Source organism: Eublepharis macularius, chromosome 16, assembly GCF_028583425.1.
Source record: "Eublepharis macularius isolate TG4126 chromosome 16, MPM_Emac_v1.0, whole genome shotgun sequence".
NCBI lineage: Eukaryota > Metazoa > Chordata > Lepidosauria > Squamata > Eublepharidae > Eublepharis > Eublepharis macularius.
Genome location: NC_072805.1, coordinates 17360018 through 17378599, shown reverse-complemented (window position 1 = coordinate 17378599; position 18582 = coordinate 17360018). Strand labels below are relative to the sequence as shown.

Below are 18582 nucleotides of genomic sequence, written 5' to 3'. Positions count from 1 at the left end.
CGCATAGTGCGCGCGCACTCCTAGCGCTGTGTGATGACATCACTCTCGTGACATCATCACGCTGGGCCCCACCCCACCCCCGCAGCAAGCTGGCTGTCCCAGCATGCTGCAGAGCTGGCGGCGGCAGCGCAAGTGGCTCGGAGGCTGCCCTCGCCGTTCACCTGCTCCGCAGGACAACGGGCGCGTGGCAAGCCGGCCGCCCCTTGTCCTGGGGAAAGGCGAACGGCGCGGGCGGCCTCCCAGCCACCCGCGCTGCCTTTTGCCTTTCCCACAGGACAAGGGGCGGCTGGCTTGCCGCGTGCCCCTTATCTTGGGGAAAGGTGAACAGCGCGGGCAGCCTCCCAGCCTCCCAAGGCAGGCAAAAGGCAGTGCAGGTGTCTGAGAGGCCGCCCGCACCATTCGCCTTTCCCCAGGCACGCTCCCGGGGCTGGCAGCTGCGCCCAGCACCCCCTCTTTGGCGGCACTGGGGGCAGACTACCCCCCTGCACCCCCGTCGATCCGGCCCTGCTAACTCCTCTGGATCTGTAATCATCTTGGTCTCCTTCTTCTGTACCTTTCCCAGCTCTGCATCTTTTGAAATACAGGGCCAAGCTACCAGTGACGAATGACACTTGTACGGCAAGTGAACAGACTCACATCATGTATTCCTCCCTGTTCACTTGCCATTCACTTGCTCTCTGCTTGATCAAGGGGAGCGCAAGCGACAGGCAAGTGAACAGGGAGGAATACACGATGGCTGGCTCAGAAAGCCTGCAGGCCTTTCGCAGGCAGGGAAGAGGCATGGCTTGGACGGCCCCTGGGAATTTCTGTTCCTAGTCAGCAGACAGCAAAGGAGGAGCTTGGCAAAACAGCTGACTCATAAACAGCAGAGCTCTGGTTGCTGTAGCAGTTGGCGATTGCTTCTCGAGCAGTTCACACACACGCAGTTCTGTGGATTCGTTGCGGGGATTCAGAGAGGTAAGTTCCAAGGCTCCTTTGCAGGAATTCTCTCCCCCCCCCCCTTTTCCCGCAGGTGCCTTCTGGTTATAGTCCAAAGTGGTTTGGGTATAGATCAGCCCTGCCAAGCTGCTGCTTTTGAACAATTTACAAACCTCTCCTGTGAAGGATCATCTTCCAGATTTATCAGGTGGCGTTTTGCTAATTTCAACAGCAGGAAGTTGTAAACAGACGATGCCACAGCCTGCAACATGGACTAATGGTTTATGAAGTGAAGCATTTTTGAGATTTTAAAATGCATTCCCTGCATACTCTCAGGAGCATCACAATAAAAAAAAATTCGCAGGAAAGGGCTTTGAGAGAAATGGGTCTCTTGCGCCTTTGTATCTGAACGGCTTCTAATGTTCAAGAAAATAGTTGTTAAATGTTTTCCATTCTGCTGAAGTAAAGTTGTTGTGAAATGTGCCATCCTAAATTGAAAAGAGGCACTGATTTTATTAATTTCAGTTGTTAACCCAATTTGGAATAATAGAATTGGGCATATGCAAGTAGCATAATTAGATCCGTTCCTTTAAAAATAGACTTCTAGCAGCATAAATTCTTGATTTATACAAGTTCAAGGTTTTTGCGATAAACTTTACATTCTGAGAGGGTGAACCCTGTTTTCTATAGAAAGTTCCTTTGAATGCCTTGAGAGCAATACGGTGGTGAAAATGGGTGACTGCTGGTTTTTGAGACCATTTTTGTTCAGAGGCGGCGTTTGAGGTTGTGGATTGATATGGTTCCTGTTTCAGTCAAGTTACCAAAGTCAGTGGTTTCACTTTCTCTAGTTCTGTTTTGAGAGCAAAATGAGTGGATTGGCCTGCATTTTCATCTGCTGTTAAAGGGCTTGCTATTCCGATATCAAGATGGGTGTATTTTTTAAAAAAATATTGTGGTTGTTCTTCGCCCTAACACACAGATGGGATGCAGTAACTGGTTAGGTTGTCTTCAAGGACTTTGGTACCACCACCTGGGAGAGACAGAACGCATCTTGGGAGCAGCATCTATTACAAGACAAAAAACAGCCTTGTTCATGCGCATATTTAAAAAGTGGCAGGATGCACCGTTTAATTTACAGTGTGTTCTGTGGAGGATTCTAAATTACTTGTGCTAGGGTTACTGAGAGCCAAGCTACAAGTGACGAATTACACTTGCCTGGCAAGTGAACAGACTGACCTTGTATTCCTCCCTGTTCACTTGCCCTCCACTTGCGCTCCACTTGATCACGTAGTAATCAAGTGGAGGGCAAGTGGAGGGCAAGTGAACAGGGAGGAATACACGTGAGTCTGTTCACTTGCCAGGCAAGTGTAATTCGTCACTTGTAGCTTGGCTCTGAGTGCCTGGAGAAGAAATGCCTGTCCCTTTAATAGAGGCTGGGTGGGATGTTATTATCAGATGATGTTATTGAACTCAATGCCATGAAAAGCTTCAGCTACCCATCTCTATACTTTAAAGGGACAGGACATTTCTCTCAAGGGCTGTTAGTAATCCTACCCTGTAGCGATCAGGGTTTTTTTTTCTAGGAAAAGAGGTGGTGGAACTCTCAAGAGAGAAATGAGGGAGAAACACACGGGTTTCTTTGAAATAATATTTTCATGTGCCGTTGCCTAGTATTTTCAAGAGGTGCCGGAACTCCATTCCACCGTGTTCCTGCTGGAAAAAAAGCCCTGGTAGCGATCATTTCACTGTCCACCTCTCAGAATATAGGACATTAGAAGGGAGAGAAATCTGATTTGTTTAAATATATTTAGCATCCCTTCTTCTAACTTTCATGCCATGTTTTTTCTTTGTGTGATTGCTCCCTTTCCTCTCCCCAGCGTTTCTTTTTATCGCTTAATGTTTTCCCAGAAGCAACATCCTGCTCCATCTCATTAGAGTTTGCCATATCTTTCTCTCCCCCACACACACCCGCCTCTTTATAGCATATTTATAACAATTATTTTTGGAGAAAAACATTGTAAGAAAAATATTTGGAAAATAATACTTTTAAAATCCAATAAACCCGTCCCTGACATTTTGCTTGGGCTTTTAACGTTTCGCTTTCTCTTTACGCTCTGAATCTTTCATAGGAAACTCACATTTTATCCAGTCCTATTTTCTAGAGGACATGAAGAAGCTTTGTGAATCATCCCAGCTTTCCGTTAGATGACTCTTATCTAAGGAGAATGTGGGTGAGAGCTGGGGATTTTGTCAGTGCTGGTTAGGAATCACCTTGTCTCCTGCACCATCTATGGCCATCTGCAGATTTTATGGGCCATTCCTCCTCCCAAATGCGGTTCAATTCCTGCCTCTCCCACCATCTCCTGCCTCATTGTGGACACAGGAAGCTGCCTTATATTGAATGAGACCCTCAGAGCCAAGCTACAAGTGACGAATTACACTTGCCTGGCAAGTAAACAGACTCACGTGTATTCCTCCCTGTTCACTTGCCATTCACTTGGTCTCCACTTGATCAAGAGGAGTGCAAGTGAATGGCAAGTGAACAGGGAGGAATACACAGGAGTCTGTTCACTTGCCAGGCAAGTGTAATTTGTCACTTGTAGCTTGGCTGTCAGTCTATCGTGGTTGGTTTTGTCTACACAGACTGGCATTGGCTGTCCAGGGGCTCAGGCAGAGGTCTTTCACATCGTCTACTGCCTGGTCCTTTCAATTGGAGCTGCCGGGGGTTGAATCTGGGTACCGAGCAGATGTTCTGCCCTTGAACCACGGCCCCCTCCTTGGCTACACTGGAGGGGTGATGGTATGTTACTTTCTTGTAATCATTTTAACCTCAGGTGTGCCAGCAGATTTCAGAGGGAGGTGCTGTGCTCCCTACAGTTACCAGTCCCCCAACAGGAGCAGGGGATCCCCCGCTCCCAGCCTCTGTCCTCCACCCCACCCCCCGCCACACTCACCTGGCCGGCAGGGGGGAAGCGCAGAGACTGGGCCCAGGAGCTCATTCCCAGCATGACAAAGATGGGAAGGTCCCTGCACAGGGCTGATGTGATGTTTGGTTTCATCAAATCAGCCCCCCCCCCCAATGGTGGCGGTCCCTTCCTTGTCACACTGGGAATTATGTCGTTCCTGGAACGATAAGGAAGAATTCTGGAGTGCACGTGCAAGAGGTGAGACCGCCTTGCATGCCCCATGCAACCCCCCACAACTCCCCCATCCCCTGGGTTGGGCCCCAGGGGACCTGGTAACCCTAGTGCTGCCTCCAGGAAACTTCTCGAGAAGCCCCTGCAGTGTTGTAAGGGCTCTGGCAGGGGAGGAGTTCTGGGAGAAAATGGGAGAAAGCTATTTTCTTGCTCTTTGGTTCCTCTGCTGCTGCTGGGTGCTGCTCGCGTTGCCAGTGTGAGCATTTCCAGTTGGTGGAGAGCTTGCTTGTATAGAGCGGGCTATAGTAAGTGCCCATAATCGTGGCAGCCTCTGATGCTGACATGGGCACTTTTGGGGACTGTGTGGTCAGTATGAGGAGCTTTTCTCCCCACTGGTGAAGAGGGGCTTCCGCTTTCTTATTTTATTTACGTTTCCATCTGTCTGGGTTTGTTGCTGATTTGCATTTTTATATTTACACTGTATTTAACTAGGGTTTTATGATTCACTTGCTACTCTTCACTTTATCATTCATTGACTATATAAGACATTTTGTACGTGGGTTGCTCTGGATTGGACGAGTGAGCAAAAATACCAGGTCCTGGCTTAGCGAAGATTTCCCCCATGCTGTTCTCTTCCCCGTCCCAGGTTCACTGCTTGAAACTCCCGCAATTCCTTGCTCTGGGATCCCAGCCTCTTCTTGCTTCATCTCCTCCCCCCTCCCTTGTCAGCTTTACTCATGTTGAAAGTTAACTTGCTTTCTTTTTTTGCAGTGGCCACATTAAAACCAGACAGTAAGGCTGCCAACCTCCAGGTGTGGCCTGGAGATCTTCCAGATTCGCAACTGATCTCCAGATTCCCCTGGAAAAAAATGGACACTTTGGAAGGTGGACTCTATGGCATTATACCCTGCTGAGCTCCCTCCCCAAACCCCATTTTCTGCAGGTTCTGTCCCCAAAATCTCCAGGAATTTCCCAACCTGAAGTTAGCAACCTACTTTCCAGAAGGCGTCCTATTTCCCAACCTTGCGCTTAGAATGGTTCTAATTTGTACTGGGGTTGAGTTTACTCAATTAAAAAATGAGGTGTTAAAAATACTCCATTCTTTAGCATGGCAATGTTCAAAAGTCTGAGAGCTGTGCTGTGGAGTAACATTCACAGGGCTTTTTTTCAGCTGGAACGTGGTGGAACGGAGTTCCGGAACCTCTTGAAAATGGTCACATGGCCGATGGCCCCGCCCCCTGATCTCCAGACAGAAGGGAGTTTAGATTGCCCTCTGCGCCGCTGAGCTCTGTCTGGAGATCAGGGGGCGGAGCCACCGGCCATGTGACCATTTTCTCCAAGGACAACCCACTGAGTTCCACCACCTCTTTTCCCAGAAAAAAAGCCCTGGCACCAACCATAAAGTTCTTCCAGCAGCCTGAAGCATTTACGGGGTGGATCTTACTAAGTTTTTATGATGTTGCGGTCTGTCTCTTTAGATCCTCCTAGCATGTCCAAAATATTTCCTTCAGTTAATTTTACTAATATTTCCTCTGAACTGAGCAAAGCCAGCATGAGATCATTGCATGTCAAAGGAAAGATCGCTCTCTCTGCATCCTTCCTTTGGGCAGGAAAACAACCTCTTTTGTTCCTGAAAGTTATATAGGGAAGTGCAGTAATCCCCAACTGGCTGTGAGCCTGGTTGGATTCTGTGGCCATTTTTGTGACCCTATTGAGTTGTTAGAGGAAGGGCTAGGGCTCACTGGTAGAGCATCGGTTTGGCATGCAGGCGGTCCCAGGTTCAATCACCGACATCTCCAGTTGAATGAGTAAGAGGTGATGTGAAAGACCTTTACTCGAGATCCTGGAGCCCCACAGCCAGGCTTAGTAGACAGTGCTGACTGCGATGGATCAAGGGTTTGACTGGGCAGCTTCGTATGTTCATTTTGTCATCTGATGAACTGGGTTTAAGTGTGAGAGAGCTTCTGCCACATTAAAATCTCTAAGCCTTTAAAACTCTGCTGCTTTTCTTGCTGCTGACTCTTAGAGCTATGGATCAGTATTGTGTGTGTGTGTGTGTGTGTGTGTGTGTGAAGTGTCTTCAAATTGCACATGGTGGCCCCAGCAAGGGGCATTTCAAGGCAAATGAGTAGCAGAGGCGGTTTGCCATTGCCTCCCTCTGCAGAGCCTTCTTTGGTGGTCTTCCACCCAAGTACCGACCTGCTTAGCTTCCGAGATCGGACGAGATCGATTCCATGCTGCCTTCCCTCCCCAATATTATTTGTAAAGAGGGTAAGGTCTGGAGGCTCCCATCACAGTTGGGGCTCTGGTTTCCAGGGAGGTGTAAATACACACAAGGATACTGCTGCAGAATTTGTACACCGATGCTCAGAAACATTGGCCGTTTCCACACACGTTGAATAATGCGCTTTCAATGCACTTTAGCAATCCTTTGGAAGTGGATTTTTTGTTCCACACATGGAAAAGCAGTTCCAAATGTTCACTAAAGAGTATTGAAAGTGGATTATCCAACGTGTGTGGAAGCAGCCTTTATGTCGTCATCCCAGCCGTGTCAAACAGGGAAGTGAATGAAATGGTGTGATCCTAGGTAGGTCACCCAGGATTGTATGTGGCAGAGCTGGGAAGTGAATTGAGTTGCCCCATTTGCCAGTTTGCTGCCCTGCTGTCTTGTTCACAGGAGAGCTGCCAGTTAGAAAATCGGTGCTCTCCTTTGAAACCCCTTTTTCTCTTCTATATGAAGAAATGCATTTTCCTCTCAGAATCACATTCAGATATGATAAGGATACCTGGATCTAAGTGCTCTCAAAGGTATGCTCCGCAGGTACCTGGAGGAGGATTCTATCAGAAGCTAATTAGGTTTGGGTCTGGTTGCTGGCCGGTGTCCAACAAGACGTCAGTGGAACTTGAACTTGGTGTTGATCTGCAGGAGCTTGTGCAAGCAGTGTGTGTGTGTCGTATTTCAAAGTTAACAAAGTCATGTCTGTATTTTAAAAGTGAGTTTTCTGTTTTGGGGGGGTGGCGGAATGCTGTTCCATGCGTGCCGTGGACAATGATCTGTCACACAGGGCTGCAGGCTGCTGCAGTGGTGTTTGTGCTAGAGTGTGCGCAAGTGGAAGGTAAGGTTTGGATACTCTGTCAATAATTTAGTGCCATCTTCCTTTCAAAATTATATTTCTTCAAGAGCACTTAGTATGGTTGCCAGCTCCAAGTTGGGAAATTCCTGGAAATCTGGGAGGTGAAACCTGGAGAAAGTGGGGTTTGGGGAGGGAAAGGACCTTGGCATGGCATAATTCCATAGAGTCCACCCCCCAAAGTAGCCCTTTTCTCCAGGTGAACTCTGTGGCCTGGAGACCAGTTGTAATTCCGACAGATCTCCAGCCACTACCTGGAGGCTGGCAACCCTAGCACTTAGTCAAATGGAAAGGGACTGCAGAATACAAACCTGCTGATTCTGCCTCCACTATTAATATCGTAATACTAGCTTTTACCAGCTACTGTGAAAATCGGCTGGCCTCCTCTGCTGTTTATGTTGTTTGAGATGTACCCTTTTAGACTTGCAGTTTTAGCAATTATTTGTAACTTAGGTGCTTAAGGTTGCCAGCTGCTCTGGGGAAAAAAAGTCTTACTCATTTAACAGAGTCTTAATGGGATGCTATTTACCAGGCAATATTCTTTATCTCCATGCTATGAAAAGCTTCTGCTGTCCATTTCTACATGGAAGCCGTTATCACGTGTCTTAACTGTCGCACAAAATCATGCAAAACTCATGGAACGGCAGCATCTTTAGGGCTTGACTTCCCATCATGACTTGGTTTCATGGCGCGACGACGTCAGAAATTGCGCCATGAAATGGAATCATGACAGGAAATTGTACCATGAAGACGCTGTTTTGCGTAATTTTCTGCTACGGTTAGGATGTGTGAAAATGGCTGTGAAGTCTCTGCTAAAGGACTTTTCTCCAGGCCAGTTGGAAATCCTGTATAATGGGCTGTGTTTTTTGAATTGTGTTACATGTTTACTGTCGTGGTGCTGAACATGTTTGGAAAAGCAGAACACGGCCACTTTTTAATAAATGCATATAGAAATGTGTGCTACCTTTTCTTTCATGAAAAACGGTATAGATGCAAATGAAATGGAAAAATAAAGATTTGTTTTGTTGGGTGTTTGTTCCACTGGGAACCACAGCCCGAACAAAATTTCTGCATTGTCTGCCTGAAGTAGAACAGATCTGTGCTTATCACATGGGATGGCTTACGCAGTAGAGAACACACACTTCCTGAAATGTCTGTGTAGGATTCTTTTTTGTTTGCTTTGGATGGAACATTTTAGAGATTGCACTTAAAGCCCGTAGTTTCAGAATTTGTCCTGTTGCATTGACCTCTCTATCAAGGATTTCTACATATCTGGCATGGAAATCCCCCATGCCTTGTAGAGAGTTTTGGGTCAGTGGCGCATACACCATTCAAGCAAGCCTACTGGTCAGATCTGTTGGGCCTAAATGTTGCCCTATGTGAACATTTTTATCTTGTGGGTTGCCCGCTAGAACATACCCGGTGTTCTCTTACTGCACATTGCAGTGCAAAATGGGTGACAGAGGAATAGTGGTCTTTCACTGACGCTTCTGTACTGCTAGTCTTCTCGTTTACGAATTTTATTAAAGCTATAAACAGTAAGCATAAAAGATAAAAAAACACGACAATCTAAAAAAAAAACCCCACACTAACAATACATATAAACATGAAATAACAAACAAGACAAGCCGCTAATAACAATAAAAAGAAAATACAGTTTAGAAAGAGAAGAAAAAGACAAAAACTACACTACAAATTGAGTTCTGATTTTCTCGGCTACAAATATATATTGTTTTCAAAGTCTTGCTTATTCTATGTTAAACATAAGCAGGGTTTTTTTTCAGCTAGAATGCGGTGGAATGGAGTTCCGGCACCTCTTGAAAATGGTCACATGGCCAGTGGCCTCGCCCCCTGGTCTCCAGACAGAGGGGAGTTTAGATTGCCCTCCGTACCAGCGGAGATCAGGGGATGGGGCCACTGGCCATGTGACCATTTTTGCCTAGGGTGATTTAAACTTTAGGCAGCTTGGTGGAATGTTGGACAAGTGACAGTTGAAAAGTCCATTGGACAGCAGTCGGAGAGCCAAGCTGCAAGACCAGGACGCCTACGTTTCCCGCCAAAACTTGAGGGAAGCTGACAAGTGTCCAACCTGTGTCAGGCGTCACTTGTAGCTTGGCTCTGAGTTTATGAGTATGAGCAACATCTACTTCAGAGACGCAAGACAGCAAGCTTTTTTAAATGTCTAGTTAGACAGAGTTAGCCAGCATAGACAAGCTGTTATTATTTTCCTTGCCTATTGTTCTATGCTTTAATAGAGTGATTCCTGCCCTGCACACACTCTTCCTAATTTAATTTAAACCTACTTAATAAACAGAATATATTTTCCTTCTGGTGTCAAGAGTTACTGTCTGAATCTGTCCCTCTACTCTCAGAAACAAACCCAGAGGCTGAGGAGTCTCAAACTAGACTAGACCCCCATAAGGCCGCTAGGAGTTCCAAGTAGCTGTCGGTTCAGTGCTTGGGCATGGTAGCAGGGGCTCTCTAGCCCTAGACATTCACTTTCTTGGTTCTTCCAGCAAGAGTTGTGGAGAAGCATTCTCCATGCAATGTCTTGGACCTAAAGTTCCAGTCTCATGAAATACTCATAGAAGTGTGTGCTCATGTGCCCTTTTTTCCAAGAGTAACAACGCCTTGTTTTTCCTTCTCTTTTTGTGCACTAGCTGTACCTAGTCTGTGTTGTTCCTTCAGTGGCAAGCATTATAGAGCTTACATTCCTCTCTATTTTTAGGACTCTTGCATTCATAAATGCTGCCTGACTCATCCTCACCAGCACTGCGTGGGTGTTGTTTGCTGCACACTGAGTCACACACACCTATCTCTGTGCTCACAGGCAACGATTTGTTTTTCAGTGGAGTTTTGAGTCTGGCTTTGCAGTAGAAAAAGATGAGTTCCTGACATGTCCTTTGCTGTGTTAATATGGAATATTTTGCCGAGATGCTGTGGAATGAACAAGTTACTGCAAATACGGTTGCCAAGCAGTGGCTGGCAACTTGGAGGGAGTCAGATGGAGTGGGAATTTGGGGATACCATTGGCACAACTTCATTACATCACTTCCAGGGAGAACACAGAAGTGATATCACACCACTCTAAAAATAGCCAAAACACTGTGGAAAAACAGTCTTTTCTGGGGATTCCTAGAGTGGCATGACATTACTTCTGTGTTTCCCTCAGAAATTATGTACCACTGTTGCACCAAAAGTGATTTAATTTTTTTTCTCCCACTGGCCATTGGAGTGGTGGCAGGCAAAAGGAGCTGGGGGTGGGAGCTCTCCTGCCCCAGCCTTGGCCGTTTCCACACACGTTGGATAATGCACTTTCATTGCACTTTAGTTATCCTTTAGAAGTGGATTTTGTGTTTCACACACGAAAACCCAGTTCCAAATGATCACTAAAGAGCATTGAAAATGCATTATCCAACATGTGTGGAAGCAGCCCTTGTAAATGGCATCTCTAACAGGACAGCTTCCTCAGCAGAAACTGACATTTTACTTGCTTCAGCTAAGGTCCATGAGACCCTCACGTGTCTGTAACTTTGCCCCAATATTGATTCTTAGTGAAAAGCCAGTTTGCATGGGGCTGAAAACTTGGCATGGGGCACCAGCAGTATGTGTGTGTGTGTGTGTGTGTGTGTGTGGGCAGGGGCTGCTTTACCTTTTCCTCACAACCAAAGTTCTATAAGAGCTGAGGAACAGAAAAGGCTCCCTCCAGAAAGTGGCCGCTCTTCTGTCAACAACTGCTGCACAGGTTGTCTTTTTCCTTGGAAGATCTACTCCGTTGCACCTCTTCAGAAATAACGGCTCCCAGACTCACCTGGGGGCCTGAGTTGTGGGCAATGCAGTGGGAGGCAAGCGGGGAAGCGGCATGGCGGCCGCCGTGTTGTGGAGGGGCGGGGAGTGTCCAGGGGCCAGGTGACTCCACCCAGGCACATCCTGGGGGGGGCCCTGGTCGGATGGCTGATCCCCACCCCTCAGCACTTTGCCCGTGGCAGCATCCCGCCCAGCACTCCCTTTTGTCACAACTTCAGAGTGAGCAGGCTGCGGATTGGGGCATTGGGCACCGATCCATTTGGGGGAAAACAGGGCCTCAGGCTCAGTTTCCCTATTATGGGGATCCCCATAAGGGGTCTAGGGAGTGAGGAATAGCCGGTGCATGCCCAGGCGGGGGCTGTCAGTCCGCCTCACTCCCAGGTGACGGGATAATCCACGCGGGTATACACCCACCTGGCATCCCACTGACTGTCATCCCATGGTTCCCCCCCCTCAGCAGAGGTCTGAGGGGGCGTGTGGGTCATCGGCTTGGCAGGCGGGTCAGCCGATGCTCGGATCTGTGCCCTATGCGCGCCTTTGCTCCCTGAGCTGTAATCTCAATAAAGTTGTGGCCTCTTTACCTCCAGCACTGTGTCCGTGTGTTTCTTATCGCCGTGCCCCCTCCCCGCTCTCCTCCCCCCACTTAGCACTCGCCTGCAAACACCTGGCATGCAACTGGCTTTCAACTGTATTTTGTTTTAAAATATAAAAAAGAACTTTGGGAGGCTGAAATCATGAATGCAGCTTTTGTAAGGGGGAGGAGCTTCCTATCTCTTCCCCTTTGGGCTATTTCCACTCCCACCCTGTTCCAAACCAGCAAATTTGCTTTCCCGCTTGCAGAGAAAACAATGTGGTTAGGTGTTTGCCCTATAGAGAGGAAAAGGGGGAAGTGGGTAGAGTAGCTATAAATGGCTGGAGGGAGAAAGTTAAGCAGCCCCGCGCCAGCCTCTCCTCTCCCTGCTGGTATCCCCACCAAGTTTTCAGCCCTATACAAACTTGCTTTTCATTTAAAATCAGTATTTAAGTTTTACTCTGAGCCTTAACCAGAGCAACAGAAACTTCCATTTCTGCTGAGGCAGTTTAGGATTTCAGGAACTTGCTCAATTGATGATGTCTCAACAAAGAATTCTATATAAACTGAGCAAAGGGCATGTTTGGGAACGCAGCATTTTCTTCAGAAAATCCAGACTCAGACTTCTGCTGAAACCGTGAGCCCAGTGAAAGACGTCATTTCCGATGAATATCTGAAAGTTATGTCATGTTGCTGACATGCTCTAGAATTTGGACAAAAGTCTATGGCTTTAATATATCAGTCTATTACCGTAGTTCTACCATAGACTTCTGTCCAAATCCTAGAACGTCACATTAGTAACATGATACCCAGAAATGGTGTTGTCTCATTGCAGCAATGCTACTTTTTTGGTACTTTTCTCTCTTGCTGAGTGGCAGTGGGCAACCAAGAGAGAGGCTGTGAAGCCTACCTAGGCAGCTGAGATAATTTTTTTAACTTCTTTTTTTCAGTTCTCCTTGCTAAACATCACAAAAATGTCCAGTCGGGTACCCATCGTTTCCCCAGAGGATCTGGAGAGTATCGCCCTAACCAGGACAGGTTCTGGCTTCATTCTCAAAGCTTTCCACACACCTCGGAACACGGATGTCATCTTGAAGCTGTTGACTTGCAAGAACCCAACAGACAGGTGAGCCTCTGGGGAGAGGCGGGAGGGGGGTGACAAATAAATGGCAGCGGCTCCTTGTATCAAGCAACTGAATACAATTTATATCCCAAAGTAGGTTTATTGGTGGTCTTAAACAGGCGTAACAACTGCTGCCTCAATGTCAGCCTAGGCCCTGGCCAGATCTCCTGTTTTCTGCCCTACCCTACTTCATCTCCCAGCAAGCAGTGCTTCCAAGTCTTGTTTATAGTCTCACTACTGTATCTAAGACCACCATGTTCCTGCTCCAGGGCAAGCGTTAGGGTTGAAACTTGATTTTTATTGGTGGGAGCATACACAAAATTTATTTAAGTATTTATATCCTGCTTTTCTCCAAAGAAGGACTAAAATGATTTGCAAGAAAAATGCCTAAGTAAACCACTGCAGATCAAACAGTCAAGCATACAAAATCAAAACGAATACATCTCAGGGAAGTCCTGGATTCCTTGCCTGGTTTGTTTGAAGTCACAGGTGGTGCAAGCTATGGTACTAAGAGCCCTTTTACTCTTGCCATTCAGCTTGTGCCGAACCTTTGACCATACCTAAGCATCAGGGATTTTTTTCTGGGAAAAGAGGTGGTGGAACTCAGTGGGTTGCCCTAGGAGAAAATGGTCACATGGCCGGTGGCCCCGCCCCCTGATCTCCAGACTGAGGGGAGTTGAGATTGCCCTCTGCTCCGCTCGGATTCCCCTCTGTCTAGAGATCAGGGGGCGGGGCCACCAGCCATGTGACCATTTTCAAGAGGTTCCGGAACTCCGTTCCACCGTGTTTCAGCTGAAAAAAAGCCCTGCCAAGCGTTATGAGAGAGGAAGGGAGAAAGCAGTCTTCATCGAACACGTCCCTCCTCTTATTTTCCCTCTTTTCCTGTTCAAGTGAGGCTGTATAAATTGGATATGGAATATATCTGCACAGCTCAATGGCTAATCAGAAGCCATGCTTGGCAAAAGCCTCACCCGTCTTCAGCCACTTTTGAAAGATACTTGACGGGCACCAGGAAAGGTGTCGGCTGGTCCTGTGGCTCCCATGGGTACCACTTTGGGGACCAATGCTATAAGCAGAAGTATAGGAGAACTGTTAGCAGCTTTGTGTATTTAACATAAGAAACTGCACTATATTGAGAGAGACCATTGGTCCATCTGGCCTAGAATGGTTTATGCTGGCTGGAAATGAATGGCTTTCCAGGTCTTGAACATGGAATTGGTCTTGAGCAGGAAACAGTTGTTCTCTGCCAAGTTTTCTAAGATTACTAAACTGGTGATATTAGGAACTGAACCTATAACTTTTTACTCACCAAGCATTGCTTTACCATTGGTTTCTCCCAGGGCTTTTTTTTCCTGGGAAAAGAGGTTGTGGAACTCAGTGGTGGAACTCAGGACCGCACAATGACGTCACTTTGGGTCAGCTGGAACAAGGGGGGGGGTTGTTTTTTAAAGTTTAAATTGCCCTCGGCAAAAATGGTCACATGGCCAGTGGCCCCGTCCCCTGATTTCCAGACAGAGGGGAGTTTAGATTGCCCTCCGTGCTGCACAACGCGGAGGGCAATCTCAACTCCCCTCTGCCTGGAGATCAGGGGGCGGGGCCACCGGCCATGTGACCATTTTCAAGAGGTTCCGGAACTCCGTTCCACCGCATTCCAGCTGAAAAAAATCCCTGGTTTCTCCTCTATTTTAAAACCTTTGAGTTGGATTATAAGAACCCTTCTGCTGATGAAAGGAGGAGGAGGGACCTCTTTCAGCTACCGAAAAGGCTATGCTGGAGATGGTGCAAAAATCATGTGGACAAAAACTGCATAACGTAAGAAGAGCCCTATAGGATCAGACAAGGGATCCATTTAGTCCAGCATCCTGACTCATGCAGTGGCCGGTCTGTTGCCCGGGAGGCTCAACCAAAAGGGCATAGAGGACAAGGCCTTCTCCTGATGTTGGCATTGATACTTTTGGGGCTTTGGGGGCTTTTTGTCATTCTGGGGCCTTGGGAAACCTCCAGCATTGCTATTACTTGATCTAGGCCTTGTCAGCCCTTCCCACATGACCTCAGAGTCCAAGAGAAGGTACTTGCCCCTTGTCTTGTACACGGGACCAGTTCTAGTTCTGGAGGGGGCGGCTTAGGCCCACTGCTGGCCTCCCCTTCTTGACATCCCACTCTAGGGTTATCAGGTCCACTTAACCTCCCTGTACGTGCGCACTCCCAGCACGTGTGTGATGATGTCACTTCTGGGAAATGACATCATCACACTGAACTCCAGCATGCTCCTGCCCTTTGTGTGGGGCTAATTCTTGCCTGTTTGGGGCCGCAATCGGCCCCAGCAAAGTGCAGAAGCACACCTGCGGCCTGCGCAACCATGTCATTTCAGGAAGTGACATCGTCATGCCCCGCAGGAGTGTGCACAGTGCTCGTGTTCCCAGAGTGCCTGCTAGTGGTGGGCAACCTCCGGTGGCTTGCCAGCTCCTACCAAATACTGGCAGATCAATGGGCAATGGGGCAAACCTCTGGGAGTTTGCCCGCCACCCACGGGCACCTGGGAACTCCGTCTCACTCACTTACCCCCACCTGCCTGTGGGGCCTTCCTTTGCCCGTTTGCAAGATGTCCCACCACTGCAGACACAGCTTTCCCTGGTGGTGCTGGGTGGTGGGTGCCACTGCCGTGGCCACCAGGAATGCTGACGCTTTATGCACCACCCACATGCCCTTCTCCAGTAGCACTAGGCAGCATATGCAGCTGGAACAAAGCACTCACAGACAGGCAATGGAAAGGGTGTGAATGGCAGCATCTGAGGAGACGCATGAGTAGGGAGGGAGTCAGCACCAGCAGACCGCACCCAAAGCCACGGGCCCCACCTCACCATGTGCTGACTCTGGCCTTGATTGTGCAAACAAAAACAGTCGAGCTCAGCCCTGGAGGAAAGTGGCTGAGCGAGCCACGATGAACCTACCAGTAGAGGACCACATAGTTCCCCTTTCCTTTCCGTAGTCCCAGTCTTCCTCATTTCATTTAAAGCAGTCATTGTGAATGAAATCACTGCCTGTAATTATGAATGTGTTTTCAGAGACCTGAAGGCACTGCTTGAAGAGGTAGCTGGCATCCAGCAGATTCATTGTGAAAGACTCATGCCTTCCATTGGCATCTACCAGTTCCAAGGACTTCTCGGGGTGGTTACTGAATGGATGCACAACGGATCACTCCATGCCCTCATCCATGAGGTATGCAAAAGGGAGAGCAATTTCTTATGCAGATAATTGAGGTGGGGCCTACTGAGTTCTTTTTCAGTTGGGGAAGGTGACTGGGGAAGGCAACGGCAAACCACCCCGTAACAAAAAGTCTGCCAAGAAAATATCATCATGCGACGTCCCCCGCATGGGTCAGTAATGACTCGGTGCTTGCACCTTTACCTTTAAGTAAAAAATCATTGTATATGACCAAAGGCTGTTACATTTTTCAGTCAGATTATTAAATTTAGTATTTTTACAGTATGCGTTATTTTCCAATGACCTTATAATTAATAATAATAATAAAGTGTTGTCAAGTCACAACCCCTCATGGGGTTTTCAGGGCAAGAGATGAGCAGAGGTGGTTTGCCATTGCCTGCCCCTGCATAGCAACCCTGGACTTCCTTGGTGGTCTCCCATCCAAGTACTAAACAGGGTGGACTCTTCTTAGCTTCCAAGCTCTGACGAGCTCAAGCTATAACTGTTCAAGCTTTCAAGTCACGACCAATTTGTGGTGACCCCATCCATGGAGCATTCCAGGCAAGAGATGAGCAAAGGTGTTTTGCCATTGCCTTCCTTTGCGTAGCGACTCTGGGCTTCCTTGGTGCTCTCCCATCCAAGTACTAACCTTGCTTAGCTTCCAAATTCACAATAAACCTTTTGGGATAAGGCGGGATAGAAATCAAGAATAGTCTAAGAATGAAACGATTGTGTTATTTGGATTTTTATTTTTTTTAGCATGAACTCTATCCGGATCTGCCTCTTCCTTTGTGCATGAGGATCCTGACAGATGTAGCAGAAGGCCTCAGCCATCTACACAGTTTGGAGCCCCCCATCCTTCACCGCAGCCTGAAACCTTCCAATGTCCTCCTAGATCTTGAGTACAGAGCTAAGGTAGGGTTTGTAAAAGTGCCACCCTCCCCCATTGCCTTCTAGCTTAGAATTAAATGCATTTAAAAGAAAGCTTCAAGAAGATGATGTAACAAGCATTAAAATACACAGAAGGGCTTGGCCAAGGCGTGCTTTATACCTTAAAGTGGTTCCTTCCTTCCTCGATTCCAGGTATCAGATTATGGCTTCCCCACCTGGCGAAGGCAGCAATTGATGTCTGACCTACAGAACTGCAACAAAAGTTGTTGGGATTTGCTTTACCTCTCCCCTGAAATACTCCAAGGAGGCAACTTCTCTCAAGAAAGTGATATTTACAGGTGAGCCATTTTTTTCTCCCTCTTTCCAAGCAGAATTTCGTCAGCTGATACTTCCAGGCTTGAATAGGGCTTTCATATTGCCATTTTTCTGGTAGATGACGCTGCCTTATAATGTCTCAAAGTGCAGGGATGTTCGTCCTATCTATTCCTACTGGCAGCAGTTCACCAAGATCTTTGGTCGGGATCCCCAGTGTTTTGAGCCTGAAATCTGACACAGAGTGGTGGGTGCAACCACAAAATGGCTACCACAGGAGGCGGAGCCAACCACAAAACATCAGAGGGTGTGGTTAGACATAACTCTTGACTGTAGCTCTTCAGTATTTCCAACAGAAGCACTGTTTAACAGGATACTTTTCCAAATGAACATATGGTTATTTCATAAACACAAGTATACCAACTTGAATGAATTCATTGTATATGGCCATAGGCATATACAATATACAATCCAAAACCATTAAAAGCAAAAAAAAATACAAGAATACAGATATAATTACATACATATAAATAAAATTATTATAAAATGCATTTTGCCTAAAATGTAAAAGTTAACAACATTAAAACCAAATAATTTCCAGCAGCTTATAAGACAATCGGGGATCTCGGGGATTTCAACGTCCATGCTGACGACGATGCCTCCATGCAGGCCATTGACCTGGTGTCCTCCATGGCGGCCCTAGGACTCTCCCAGTTTGTTTCGGCTCCCACGCATCAAGCAGGTCACACGCTGGATTTGATTTTTGGGGCAGGGGTGATGGTGGTCCTGGATGCCTATGATGCAGTGCCATGGTCAGATCACTTTGTTCTGAAGGCTCGTCTGAGCATGCCGCTCCTTTCCCGGGTGGGCGGTGAGCGGATTTACGCTCGCCCGCGGAGGCTTATGGATCCAATTGGTTTCCAGGTGGCTCTGCGGGATCCGATGCCCCCTGGCAGTACGTTAGATGAGCTGGTGGATGATTGGCATGGCCGTCTTTCCGAAGCCATCGACGCTATTGCCCCCTGCCGTCCTCTCCGAGCCCGCAAACGGGTAGCTCCTTGGTTTACCGAGGAGCTTCGCCAGATGAAGCGGTCTCTGAGACGACTAGAGCAAGTGTGGAGGCGGGGGCGCGACGAAGAGGCAAGAACATCTTATAGGACGTTTATGAAAGCCTATGAGGTGGCAGTGAAAGCAGCAAAGAGGGATTTCTTTGCTGCTTCCATTGCATCCGCTAGCTCACGCCCGGCTCAATTATTTCAAACAGTTCGGTCCTTGGTCTCCCTCTCTCAGGGAGACCACCAAATTCTTAATTCAACTATTGGCTGCGAGGCTTTTGCGAGCTATTTTGCGGGTAAAATCTTGTCCCTTCGCCGTGGCCTGCCACCCACTGTTGATACAGTAAGGGAACTAGAGACCCCTTGGCCGTCTTCTGGGTCCGTATTAGACCATTTCAGCCTGCTCTCTCAGGACGATGTTGACAGGATCCTG

General features: G+C 47.6%; 1 protein-coding gene across 1 annotated transcript in view; it reads left to right on the top strand.

Annotated features, from left to right (window-relative positions):
• Nucleotides 1-899: 899 nt before the first annotated feature.
• The window catches only part of LOC129344328 (receptor-interacting serine/threonine-protein kinase 2-like), a 40064-nt gene continuing 22381 nt past the window's right edge, over nt 900-18582 (top strand). Inside the window, exons 1-5 of the mRNA XM_055000921.1 lie at nt 900-957; nt 12515-12690; nt 15753-15906; nt 16651-16806; nt 16975-17120. Coding sequence (XP_054856896.1) covers nt 12539-12690; nt 15753-15906; nt 16651-16806; nt 16975-17120 — 608 coding nt within the window. The 5' untranslated portion in view covers nt 900-957; nt 12515-12538. The remainder of the gene's footprint in view (nt 958-12514; nt 12691-15752; nt 15907-16650; nt 16807-16974; nt 17121-18582) is intronic.